Raw genomic sequence first — 14561 nt, 5'->3', positions numbered from 1 at the left:
ATTAACGTGTGAAACAGACATTCATTAGGAGCAAGTATACTATTATCATCCTTATTAGTACACACAGCAATCTTAATTATGCTGCGCGATTTAACAAGGGTTCGGAGGCTTTCTCGCAAAAAAATCTCTTTTGAAGTGCTCGCACACGACAAGCTAAATCAAACATCAGATTTATATCACAACAAGCGAGGATTTTTGTTAGAAACAAAAAACGTTTACCTATCTTATTTTTTTCTTCAAACGAGCGTATTACATTACATACAGATGTCATTAGAGCAATCTTTTGATATCAATTTTTAAAAAGGATTCTAAGCGTTTGATAATTGTTTGTTTACCGCACGCGACGTTTGCTTGCTGGTTTTACCTGAAAACCATTAGGCCTGATCTTCCCGATACAAATCTCAATCTCTTTTTTCATGCGGAATTGGACGATTAGATTTATGGTAAGTAAATTGATTTCAAGTTGGACATTTTAAAGCTAGAAGACCGCCTTACAAACAAGTAGATTTCTGTTAGATATCATTTTCATATTAGCAATAACACACGTTCATGTTTATTACCAAGGTCCACTACTCTATAACAGAAAAATTTTGCACTAAATAGTAGTAGCCTAACTCGATACTCACTTTCAAGCTTGCCGAAGGTACACGGCGACGAGTCCGAATAGGCGAGTTGCAGGTGCTTCAGCGATCGCTCGTAGTCTCCATTCACTTTGAGCATAAGCCCAAGACGCAGGTGAACTTCATTGGCACGCGTAAAGTCCGGACAGACGTACAGCAATTGTTGGAATGATTTTATCGACCTGGAAAAGAAAGAAATGGAAGAATGGTGAAACCGGTTGAAACAACGCGTACTACAACATTCGGGCTGGAAAGATCGTGTAAATTGGGTTTAAAACAAATGAGTCAGACAGAAGAAGAAAGTACCCGCCGTATCGAGTGGCTTTCGACCCCCGAATTCTGCTGACAGGCTGCACCCGGCTGCAACTTATTTTTTCGTTTACTTCTACGTTGGGCCAACCCGACAAAGCGCCGAATTGCAGGCGGGTCCGATGAGCACGCGGTTCACCATCAGCTGCGTATCTCTGTCAACCACCGTAGGGAGTTTGGGGTCTGATTGGTGCTTAATAAAAACACTCCATTTTTTGTGCACAATCGAAAGTAGACAAAGTTAGGTAGGGCTATTTATCACTATTATTGAGGCGTTGTGCCAAGCAAAAACTGTCACAGCTCGATTCAACGTGAAGCAGAGGTGTTCATTCAAGCCCATCCTCTCCGATTAATTCTCATGAATTGTAATTGATCATATTTGCAAAGGACTAGCAAATATGAAAAAAAATCTAAGAATAATCACATTTCAGTGCTGCTCAAGGGTAAAACTTCAACGAAGTTGAATATTCGCAATTGATAGGCTTTAATTTCCTCTTTTTTTGTCAGCCGCCATTTATGGCGAGTACTCCCTGCGGAGAAGAAACCCTTCCGTGGTGCTCTTTTCCGTAATCCCTGAAATCTACTGCGACGTACCACGCCAAACCAAACAGACCATCTGTCTGCTCGTTTCGTGTGCAGTTGTAGACGTTTCTTGCAGCTCCTCTTCCTCGTCCTTCCCCATGCATCAAACGCGGTTGCACTTGAAGATATTTCAAGATAAACGTCACTTGTGCGCCTCCGCCGCCAGTTTCGAGGGAAAGAGCACACAGGGACGATTAGTCCCTTTTTAAATCCCTCCCATGCACGGTGAGGAACAATGAAAGGATCAAAGTGGAAATGCCAAACAATTTCCACCTGCTGCTTGCCTGCCATGCTAGAGCTATGGTCGTCACGAAGTTTTTCTCGCTTTCAATACTTTTGTTGTTCGGCACTCGGGATGCTAATTATTCGTGGATATTAAATTAGGGCAATAACCGGCAAAACCAGTGCGGGAGAAACCCCTGTAAGTTTTAAAATCGCAACAGATGCCACAAGGTTTGATGCTAGGTTTAATCACTAAATGAATTTTAACCGCATTGATAGGCTGGACGAGTTTTGCAATTATACATCCACTTTGTAAGAATACTGTGCTGTACTTTGTAGTTCGGTATCAAGCTCCGGAAGGAATTTTTAACCAATTTCAGATTACTTTTCATGTATTTTGTAGCCAAAAAAGAAGCAAAGCCTTGGTGCTACACATTCCAAATCGGAACTCGACCTTTTGTTTATTATACACAGACTTCGCGGCCAACCGTTAAGTGTATAAACATTAGAGTGGTATTGACTGTATGTAAAAAAATTTCATCATTGAGTTGCCCAAAATTGAGCCCAAAAAAATGACCTGATTGAAATTTCAGCTCAATCGGACATGATTTAGAGATACATCAAAGCGCTCAAGTTGTAATTTTTTAACCCTCGAAAATCTACCTAATGATTAATCAAGTTCATCAACTATCCTAATGATTATTCAAGTTCAAGATGCCCAAAACAATTTACATGTAGTTTGGAGCGAGTTGTGAGGCATTTTGAAAGCCAGTTCCAAAATTTTAGAGTAACAGCAACGGGTCAAAATAGACTTAGTGTGCCAAAACAGTGGATCTTATTCCAGACCAAAACAATGGTTTAATTGATGTTCAAAATTAGGGTAAATGTGCCAAAACTTATGTTAATGTTCTGATTAGGAAACAAAAATATGTTATTTTATGAATTTTCGGCGCATTAGGAATAAACTAGCATTATGAAGACCAAAATTATAAAATGAATAAAATGTAGCAACGAGAAAGCACAAATTATCAAGGCGAAAAATTGGATTTCCTGTTTTGGTACTCATTTGACCACCACCATTTTCCCAGATCCTGCTGGCCTAACAAGCCAGGCTCGAGTCTCGGCTCGGGAGAGACTGTTCGTGTCAGTAGGATCGTAGCGCTAGCCCCGCAATTGTCCTGTACACTTAACAGTCGGCTGCGAAGTCGGTGTATAAATAAACAAAAGGTCAAATTCCGAATCGGAATGTAGAACCAAGGGTTTGCTTCGCTTTTTACCACCGCGACAGGCACAATATCGATAGTGTAAATGAAACTCATTGGGGTTTTGAAAAATATAGCATTGAGGAAGGGTTCGTGGAAATCCTGAGAATTAACATGAGGTCTCTGGACACCGAATGGCCCGGTTCTGTCAAGATATGAGCTACTTACGCCTGTGCACCTGTCAATGCGAACTCTGCAATTGTATAACAAACAAGCTCTCTAATTAGAATTGTTCTGTTCTTCGTCACCATTTCATACAACCTCTAAGGCTGCATACCTTGTACTATTTGTGAATCGCAGAGGCCTTTTTATGATTAAATCGTATAAATATTTCTTACAAAAACTGAAATGGATACACCCAATATGCAAACAATTCAACTACTATCGTGCTCATTCTTTTCATGTTATTTATGTTATGTGTTGCTGCAGTGCGTCTGTAGTAATTCATAAAAGACACCTCTTTCGACGGCGGATCGACGGCCGGTTCGGACTGCGGACACCTCGGCGGTTTGGGGCCATCTTGGATCCTTGCCCTCTACTATGCTTCTTCGCCGCCTTCGTTTTCAAAACAAATACTAGGGTCCCGTTGGCAATCGATTTTACGTATTTCGCTCAGCGGTAGGGCTTAAATATTCCATCTTTTCGAAAAATTCCCTATGTAAAAAAATTTAATTCAATAACGGTCAAAGTTTCATCTTTTGAGTTCCACTTTTTTGACGATGAAAAACTGCATACTTCAGGAAATGTACAAATCGAAACATTGTTTTTGATGCCATATACCTTAGGAATGTATAAAACGTCAAGATCTGGTGCTATCTCAAAATATTTTCCTTTTTTTTTTAATTTTGCGAACTTTTTTCGAGAAAATGTAATTTTGGAGCCCTCCTTTTCCTGGAACTATCTGTCTTTGTTTCTGCTTTTTGTAATTAAAAAAGTAATCAGTTTGTTTTCGGAAATTACTCAATTTTTTTCTATTGATTTAATGCTTTTTTATTTATGCATGCGAATCATTAAATCACGGTCTCAGTTTTTTTCTCCTATATGGCAACAATTGAATCCAAATTAAAAAAATCATCGCGTTTTTACTTTTTTGCAATTTTTCTTCTTTCCCGAATCTCAGGAGGTTAATACCTGTCGGGAAATGGGTGCTCTCGTCATTTGCGGGAAGCGTCACTTTTCATTCAAAGAATGCGGCTGAAGCGCATCGAGAGTTGAAAAAAGCTTACGGAAAGGCTGCTCTAAGTGGAACAACACGCCGTGATTGGTTCCGTCGCTTTCGCTGCATCTATATCATCGGGTGAGCCGAGAAACACGCTGCGTGGATTATGCTGTATATTCAGTGGGACCAGGTCACTGTTATCTTACATGTTGAAACCGAGCAAAACTTTCACTTTGAAACTGTATCGACTGTAATTTATGCAATTAGACCAAACACCTGAGAAGTCCTACCTCACCCGTCAGGGTCGTTGGCCGTATTCCCCAGATATTGCGCCGTGTGATTATTACCGTTTGCGGTGAAAAAATGGACTTTTTTCAGATGGTGATGAAAAAAAACTAAGACAGATAAATGAGTTGGATAATCTTGTTAGCTTCCTCGCAAAAAAATATTACATATTTGCGTGCGGTCGGCAGTTAACCGTAGGCATGTTTTTAAGCTCTTTCTTCGATTTTTTTCATTAATTCCTCCTCCGTTTTCTCGACAAAATTGTTGGAATAGATCTTGCGCTCCAAGTTTGCCCAGAAATTCTCGATGGGACGCAGTTGGGGGACGTTGGGCGGATTCGCCGACTTTGGTACTACATCGATATTCAGCCGCTCCATCTCCTCCAACGATCGCTTCGAGTAGTGGTCCGACGCCAATATGGTATTTCTTGATGAACGACGCAACTTCTGGCAGGCACTTCGTACTATAAATTTCCCCGTTCACGGCCAGCCCGGAACTTAATAAGAGCACACATCCCCTTCTCGCTGATTGTCAGCCACAGCAGCACCTTCTTGGGGAACTTGGTGTGTGAAATAAATCTCACCTCGGAGCTCACTTCCTTCATGGGAGAAGTGAAATACGAAGTTCCCTACGAGTCTTTGCCATCCAGGGTGAGATAGGTCTCGTCATCCATCACCACTGCCACGTCGCGATTAGCCGGGAAAATCGACTTAACCATCTTATGCAACCGCTGTCGCTGCGTCATTGCCTGCAGCTCCGACACCAGTGGACGGAACTGTCGCTTCCTGACATGAATGTCCATGTTCTCCAGATACTTTTTCACTGTTTTACCGCATGCACCAATCTCCCGGCCAAGTGCACGCAGCGATTTAGCCACTTTTCCCTCGGTCTTCCTCTTCAGCATCCTTTGAAGCTTTTTGTCGCTCAGGGTCGTTGGCCGTCCGTAACCGGGCTTTCTTTTCGATGCTCTGATCGTTGTCCAATAGTGTCAAGATGTTGTAGATGCCGGAACGGGCATACCCGGCGTCCACAAAGTGCCGCACGATGTCCGTTTTGACGCGACGGGGTTCCGTTCTTTGAACGCGCACACTCCTGAACGGAGTAGCTTCACGTTTTCCGCCATCACAGATAGAGTTTGACTGACAGAGCTGTCATTTTTTTTCTTGCTAACTCATGGGTTACTATGATTGATGCTGCATGAGTAGTTTCGTCAGTACGATTATAGGTAAGCCCATGTAAAATCGGCAATTTTTCTCCCCTTTTTTTACCGCAAACGTTACTCGTTCCGTTCGATGCCACATGATCCGGCTGTTCAACAGCTCTGCTCGTATGAGGACATCGTCTAGACGAATTTTTTCCTAAGTCTAAATTAGGGTTTGCAATCCCGGGAACGATTTCCCGGGAATAACCTTTTCCCGGGATTCCCGGATCCCGGGAATAGAAATATTGATTCCCGGGATCCCGGAAAGCCCGAGCTCCTTGAAAAATTTCCATACGATATTGCAATAAAATTAAATATCGTATCAAAACACGAAACTTACGTCGTAGAAGTGTAAAACAGCTTCAAAGTGTGCGTTATATGAAGCAAATATTAGCTTGAAATAACGATCAATATTTTTTGCATTTTTGCTTAAATTATTTGTCAAAAATATATGCTGTCTTATTTAGTAAACGAAAAATTAAGAAATATTTTCTTCGTCTTATGTCTTTTTTTCGCTAATGAGTTCACTACTAAGCGGATAGTAGCTTGATTTTTTCTTTGTTTATTGACAAAACACTTTGAAACCTGTAAATTGATAAAAAAAATTGATAAATCAATGCGACCAGAAATAAATAAATTAACAAAACTCAGTCAGTGTAACTTGGGTCGTGGCCGCGATTTCACATTAATTATGTAGGCATTCAAATGCTCTAAAACCTGCCTGCCAAACACTCAGCTTCATCTTCAACAAATTAAAAGTATTGGACTCTTCAGTTTCTAATGAAATGTAGCAAAAGCGGTGATTTAGAAGTTTTCTAGAAATCAGACACCAGCAGTGATCAGCGATCTTAAGCAAAGTTTTACAGAAGGGAATTACATTATTTGGGCTTGACGAAAAATTGTCAGCAGATCAAAGGCCAATCGCATAAAACCCTGAAACCTTCTTTTCTGCTATCATTTGCTACAAAAAATCGATCATGAATTTCTGGAGTAAACTTGAATAAGTTTTGTTTTTCAATCCGTTCTTCATGCGAATTGATGATGAAATTGTAAACGATTGTTTGATACCTTTTATTAACAAACTTTATTTGAAATCTCATTTTTGCTGAATTTTTTTTTTCATTCCCGGTTCCCGGAAATTCCCGGGAAATGAGATTTTTCATTCCCGTTTCCCGGGAAATCCATTCCCGGGAATATTGCAAACCCTAGTCTAAATCACATCCTCAGCCCGTGTAATGAACACATCCTCGAAAAAATTCATAGGACAACAAATGTAATTAGTTCTTGAAGAACCATGGTACGGGGTGAATTTGATAAATTTTTATAACAATTTCCAAATAACTAGCTTCATGTACATTTTTCCCGACATAGTATAATTTTAAAACAAGTACTGGTATGTGCTCCAGTAAACCTCTATGGGGCCATCCACATATCACGTGGACAGATTTTTAACGATTTTGACTTTTTGGAATATTTAAAGTATTTTTGTTTATTGGCCACAGATTTAGCAGCCACCTGTTTAGTGCACGGGGCGATTGCAAGGCTAGCGCTACGATCTTGCAGACAGTAACAGTCTCTCTCGAGCCGAGACACGAACCTACGAGGACTGACTAGTAAGGCCAGCGTCGTACCCTAAGATCAGTTGCAAAACAAAAAGCATATAAGAAGTCGTATGCTGCAACAAATAAAATAAATAAAATGTTTTCTTGAAAAACCTCGCAAACGATTATGCTGTTTTCTAAGAACATTTCTGATTGTATTTACATCAAAAATTGTTTTTTTTACAGTCAAATTGTGTAATTCACAGAAAAATACGAATTTGAAATATGTACAAAAATAATAATGTTTGCTCTATTTTGTGGCAAGTTTGTAATGTTTTTTCAATTAACTGCTCCGCATAGCAAGTTCGTCCCTAACCCAAAATTTCACCAGCATTGAGTTTCTAAGCGGAAATGGTAGCTAGTTTCGTTAGAGTTCGCCAAATATTTCTTCAAAAAGACTAGCTGAAATAAAAATCTATTTGAAAAACTGGAGAATCAGAACTGTGTGCCACTTATTTTAGCTTGAGGATAACTTCAAATAACTACTGATAACTAGTAATGTTAGTGAAATTGTACAGTGGAACTTATTTTGCATTGCTCTTAGAAAATGAAACAGTTTATATTGTACATATGAGAATTTATGATTGATTCTCTCACTAAAACCGTTTTCTCGATAAACTGGCAACTTCCATTCCCAGACTCCGGACCGGTTTTTGACCCCGGTTCCAATTCGCGCTCGAAGTCCCACAGAGTCCATTCAATTTTTATAGATAACACCAGATTTCGACGTTTTATGCTATTCTAAGACATTTGGTGTCAACATTTATTTCATTTGAAAAGCAGGGCTGATAAAAGTAGTCAGCTGGTCAGCGGGGCAAAAAAGTAAGTTTAGTGATTTTTTGGTTAAAACTTGCAGTCCTGCACTTCCAACTTCTCCATCATTTGTAATTGCATCATACACATTACTTTGAAAAAATCTTGGTAACAAAAATGTAGCAATTAAATAAAAAAATTCCCGACTTTTTCCCGCATTTTCCCCGATGTAATTCAATTCCCGACTTTTTCCCGCATTTCCCGTTTTCCCGATTGAGTGGCCACCCTGTAAATTTGCTCTTATTTGATCGTCGTTAGACCGATTTCAATTCGGTTTGTTGCAAAAGCCCAAAAAACCTGCTCTGAAATTAAAATCTTTGTGATTTCCTGCGAATTCATTAGTATTTCTTTAATGGTATGGAATGATCATTGTTGAAAATTACATTAGTAACCAACTTTTTGCCATTGTTGTATAATAAACCCATAACACCTGATCGAAACACTCAAGGGTTGTTTCATTTTCCAGCAAAAGCCAATTAAAATCCATCACTTTCTCCTACTGAGCGTCGATAACTCGAACCATGTGGCCAGTACAAATGTTGCACTGCGCAACAGGCTAGCGTAAATAGAACAGGGCATTGAAAATCGAAATAAAAAAAAAGAAACAACAGGAACGCTCTCACTAGTACGGGATATGCCCGTCAGAAGCTCGAACTAAAAAATATACACTAACCAAGCCTACCCCATAGTCAGAGTGTTACCTTTCTTGTGTATTTCGCGCGAGGCCATGTGCATGACGGCCCAAACACGCAGTCAATCAGTAGGATGCAACGCAGGGATGCCACTTGTTACGGCGATGACTTTCGATTTCGAGGAGCATTTTGCATGCAGTACTTTTCTGTTTCGCAAGGTATTCGATTGCAGTCCATGGAATCGTGAGTGAATAAACCTCTTTAATGCTACTAATTGATTAGAATAACAAGCATATTAGAACCAGCTAGAAAAAAACAATGTGGGATTTCTAGTAAAAATTTAATGAGTGAAATCCAACTCAAAATGCAACCAAGTAACTGAGTGTACAGGAAATTATTTTAGAATTCAAATTCATTTCGCTAAATCTTCCGTAGGGCAGGTCTCTGAACCAGCAAACCGCAGCCTCAGTAGTGGAAGCCCTGTCAAGCTTCTGATTTATATTCATATGGTGCAATAGATGCGAATCCCCATTCAAAGCAGCGGCGACACTAACACCAGTTTAGCTTATCACTATATATAATAGTTTACAAGAGAAGTAAAAAAGTAAGTGAAAAATTTCCCAAATATTGAGCGGGTAGAAGAACATGAGTGGTGTCCATGAGAACCGAAGGCGAGGTAATCAACATCGAGCAAATAAGCCGCAGTTGGAACCGTTCCACGAAAACTAATACCACATAGTCCAGAGTTTTCCCCCCGAAGGCGTAGTGTCAACAAGGGAAAGCTGGAGCCTGAAACCCTCTTCCGGAATAGTTCAGCGCCCTTCAACGATATGTACGAGAGCATACCATAGGCGCACACAAACATGTATTTCGTTTCTCGAAATTCTGCTGCCCCAACAATATGATCTCCAGTCGGCTTTGTATTGGTAACATTTTTCCACTCCTCCAACATGCGTACTTTCCAACAAGCCCATCGTATTCAGGACGGTATTGATTTTCCTGGATTCTATCCCATAGTGGCGGCTGGGTTTGATCTGAGTTCGCTGAAATTCACTGATACATAGAAAACTCTCGGATATTGCGAAAGCGAGAGTGCGAAACGAATAGCCTTCTACGGTTCAGTGTTCCCCCGCCACCTCCCACTAGAGGGAGAATGGGGATGAAAAAGCTTCCGGGACACTTTGCCGTTGAGTTTTCACTGCCAACATCGTACCTAGGTGGTCATTCACTTTACTCCTACCACATTTTATTACTTCAGATGAGGCAAAGTGCTTGCTCTGAAACGTGATTTTTCCTATGAAATGGAATAATTTTTGTTCGCTAAATAAATGACAATTCCATTTGTCCGAACAGTTAACGTTTGCATTGAACTCTATGGCTAACAAGTACATCACCGTCTATGAAGTCATCGGATTTGCACACCAGTATGTCAGGGTCACCCATTCAACGCTCAGCAAGCTCCCCTCCCCAACATTGCAGTTCGCTTGCACCCTAGAGGTGCACCCTTTTCAGATCGTGTTCCATGATTATATTTGCACAATCAGCAGCCACACACTGGAAACTGGTTATAATCTCTTTTAGAAATATGACGTTTACCAACCTATCGGCAGTGGTAGCCCCTCTTTGGATTCTATGAAAAATGATAATTTAGTCAAAGCTTGGACGCATTCGGCGATAGCGAACTTCAAGGTGAGCTATGGGCAGACAGAAAGTGTACATTTTTACTGCTTATTCATTGTGATAAAATGTCTAAAGGTTTGTAAGCGAGGTGCTTATACTACATCTGTACATTTTGTTGAAATTTCTCCATTACCTTAAGTTTTTTTTATTCGTTAAAATGTTGCGTAACTAAACTGTGAATCTTTCTTAGGGTAGCTGAAACCATACAAAATTCACAAACACCAAATTTGACGTCGAGAACTGATTTTTTATAAGAGTCGGGTCGTTTTTCGATCACTCTGGGCACATTAGGGTGTGACCTTTTTTGACAACATGGTAGAACAAATGTCGACGAATGAAAACATCATTCTCCCTGTTTTTGGTTTTAAACAAAACTATAATAGCGAAGTTTGAAAAATCTTCGTGTAACTTCAAATTAAACCTAAAACAACATACAACCACTTTAAGCAAGGTAAATTAAAAACAGCGAGACATGATTGATGCCGATGCTCATTAATTATGTCGTAGATAATCAGAAAAATTAATAACTCTTGAAGATTCGGCACGAGCTTGCTGCACTAACTCACTGATGGCCTTGGCTCGTCGTGTGCGCGTATCGGAAACGAGAGCTTAAAACATCTGCTACTGCAGATACGCGCCGCTCGGTGTAAAATATCCGAACGCCCAATATCGTAACCTTCGAAATTAATCATCCAAACACGCTTATGCGTGAGCTTTTCGTCGATCGCTACGCTAACTTATTAAAAAAAGGCGGATTCATTCAACTCGCGCTTTTGGAGAAATATGTATTCTACTAATGGAGTAGAAATCAAGTTCACAGCTTTACTCGCCAGTATCATCATCATCATCGTCATGGCGGCCGGATTCCTTCGGCCTCCACACAAACACACGGCGTGGGATGTAAATATTCTTCGTTGCACTCTACGCCGTACTTGAAGGTAGTTCTGTGGACAAGTGGGAGGTTGATTTGGTTGCGTAAACTTACCTAGAAATAGAGTGAGAAAGAGAAAAACAGAATTATTTACGGAAAATTTGGTTTAAGAGAAACAAGCAAATGAACTGTGTTTTGACAGACGGCTGTTGTTCTGTACATTTTCCGGTCCAACTTCAATAGAAACCTGACCTGGAAACAAGACGAGAGCCCTTCATCGATTCTTCTTCGACTATATTTCTATTTTTTCATTTCACAAGTTTTGTATTAGCTCGAAAATAGAACCTTTTTTTCGGTCGTGGCATTTGATTCGGAACAAAAATCAGAGAACAAATATGAGGAATAGGCCAATTGTTCTCATTTAGAAGTTTGCACTTCCGGTGCTGGAGCAGTGGAATTATACACTCATACTACTGTGCGTGTTGCAGGAAATGGTCGCGAAAAGGGATTAATCCAAGAAGGATGACAGAAATTTTTATCCTACGTGCGTAAAGCATGAGATGCAAGGCGAATAAAGCACAGTCACCATGCCAGAAGACAATCCCTTTTGTGAGAGGGTGACGATTGTGGGAAAAAAAATCACACGTGTTAGCAAACGGAACGGAAGCCGGATTGCCACCGGCGGCGGAATCAGTGATGACGGCAACAACGCGGCAACTGTTTCTGGATGGATGGACGGTGCCACTGGGAAGGAGGAGTCATTCAACCCAACGTTGATGGAACGAGGGTGACGAAGCGTGCAGACACGCATTGAACGCACTAAAACTTCTGGTAAATATGAAGGGATTACGCGGTAGTCGGACAGCTGTCTCTAATTGAAATTCTAATTGCGCAGCAAATAAAGTTGGCTGAGAAGCAAAAAAAAAGCGATATCATAAATTTTACTGACAAGTTGAATGTAACAGAAAAGAGTGCTCTAGGGTACAGAGAAAGATAGTTATACGCCCAGGATCAGCAAAGCCAATTATCAAACATATTGACAGCTTTTGTGTGGCTCGAATCCTAGTAAAGTTCGTCATGTTGTAAATTAGAAAGAGAGTAACCGCTTCATAATTATTTTTGAGCAAATAAGATCATTCTTGTCGATGAATAGTAACATTGCTTAAAGATGATTCGGAAGAAATTTCACAGCAGCATAGATTTTAGTTCGTTTGTTGGAAATCTTCAGAAATTACTACAGTGTTATGAGAGATTTTCGTAGCCTGCTGGATATTTTCTGGGTTATGATTGATCACATTAAGATCAGTATTTGAGCTTCAAAACCACTATAGTTTCTTTCGAATCAACTCCATTGATATAAGTAAAATGAATGCGTGAAAAATATTTCTGCGCAAATGGTATTTCATATTCCAACTGGAAAGATATAAAAGATTTAAATGTTGTGCTGTTGGTGCTTTTATTTACAGGAGCATTTCATTTAGAAATGACCACTAAATATTTATCCACAAACTCACTAGGATAGGTGACCAGCAATGACCAGGTTCAATGGTTGCAATCGTACTTAAGTGATATAAGCCTTAGCATCAAACTTGGATCCTACACATTCCGACGATTTACAAACATTTTCAGTGCTCCCCAAGGAAGTAATCATAGACCGCTCCTTGTCATTTTGTTTATTGATGATGTCGCAACCTGTCTTGGAAGAGGATGTAAGCTGTTCTTGGCTGATGATCTGAAGATTTTAATGGTCGTTGACAAATTTCCCGACTACCAAAAGCTGCAATAACTGTTGAATATTTCTGAGGATTTTTGTCAAAAAAAAAAACCTTATGACTATCAGTATCCAGAAATGATGGAAAATTCGTCTTAAACAGAACGAAACAACTGTGTTGTTCAGGGAAAGGCAACAGACGATTTTCCAGGTACTCCTGCACATGAATTTCCTGGAAACTTTTCGCGATGAAAATGTTGCTCTTCAAACTACAGGAACAAATGGTCTGCCACACGAGATATTTCTTTGCAAATTTCGACAGCTTAAAATGTTGAAAATCTCTGCCACCTTTCATTCAGTTGCCGTATAATATTCCTGCCTAGGAAGCTGTTTAAAGTCTGCCTTGACATAAGTTTCATCATCCTGTCAAACTTCGTCAGCGTCTCCACGTACAGCTTACACGATCGTCGCCTGGCCGACTTGTTTTGCTTATCGTCACCACCATTTTGTAAGTCGACAGTTCAGCTTGTTTTTTAGCTCGATTTACAGTTGTGGACGACACTCCCAGCTTGCTTGCGTTTTCGTTCGTTCGTTCTCCAAACACTTTTATTACGTTGGTGACGGTTGATTTGGCCACATTCAACTATTTTGTTAACTTGGTGTGTGAGTAACGTTTGCATTAAAAAATAGACAAAAATTGCCGATTTTTTATGGATTTGCCTACACATGCAGTAACGAAACTACCTATGCAGTATGAATCATAGTAACCCATGAGCCAACAGAAAAAAAAATTTGACTCTATCAGTCGAACTCTAAGCAAACTACTCCGTTAAGAAATGTGCGCGTTCAAAGAAGGGTACCACGCCGCATCGAAAACGGACATCGTGCATCTTTCGGCATCTACAACATCTTGACACTATTGGACAACAACAAGAGCATCGAAAGCTCGGTTCTGGATGGCCGACGACCCTGAGCGCCAAGAAGCTCTAAAAGATGCTGAAGAAGAAGACCGGGGAAAAGGCGCCCAGATTCTCGCAATGGCGTAGAATTTAATTATCTTACCCTCCGAAAAAACTAAATTTTTTTTCAAGTTCGGATTTTCGCGATACGCGAGCAAAATTGTAATGTGTTGCTTCTTTTGCTTCAATGGCATTTTTACAGCTGAAGAGCAAATGTCAAAACCAAACATAGAGCATGATACTATACCTCTTCAAAATGAGGTTTCATTGTTACACGATGAAAATAATACGGCAAATTGAAGTTGACCAATTTTTGATAGTAACACCCTTTATTCAAAGCCATCACCATCTTGGCTATGATTACACTAGTGAACTAGGACTCAAACTAGAAAGATGTGAAAGATTATAGCTTTCTAATCATTCCTGTGAGTCATGCATCATATTTTCCCAAGGCTGGAGAACGTGACAGGACGAGACCTAAAGCATACAGACTAATCAATCTAGTTTCGGTCATTTTGAAAATGTTGAGAAAAGATCATTGATCTGCATATCAAATTATCATATTTGAACAATAGACCATTAAACAAATTTTTGAAACTAATTGCCTACCAATCTGGTAAATCAATTGAAACAGAGGTTTTCAATCTAAACAAG

At 40.0% G+C, this 14561-nt stretch overlaps 1 protein-coding gene across 2 annotated transcripts in view; it reads right to left on the bottom strand.

Moving 5' to 3' along the window:
* Positions 1-14561, bottom strand: part of LOC129726917 (histone demethylase UTY) — a 138357-nt gene that overhangs the window by 15188 nt on the left and 108608 nt on the right. For both annotated transcript variants that reach the window (XM_055684173.1, XM_055684174.1), the window contains one exon: positions 627-802. In XM_055684173.1, the coding sequence (XP_055540148.1) occupies positions 627-802 (176 nt within the window). The remainder of the gene's footprint in view (positions 1-626; positions 803-14561) is intronic.

This window comes from Wyeomyia smithii, chromosome 3 (assembly GCF_029784165.1).
Source record: "Wyeomyia smithii strain HCP4-BCI-WySm-NY-G18 chromosome 3, ASM2978416v1, whole genome shotgun sequence".
NCBI classification, from domain to species: Eukaryota; Metazoa; Arthropoda; class Insecta; order Diptera; family Culicidae; genus Wyeomyia; species Wyeomyia smithii.
The sequence above is the reverse complement of the archived record's forward strand: the minus strand, read 5'-3'. Positions and strand labels throughout refer to the sequence as shown.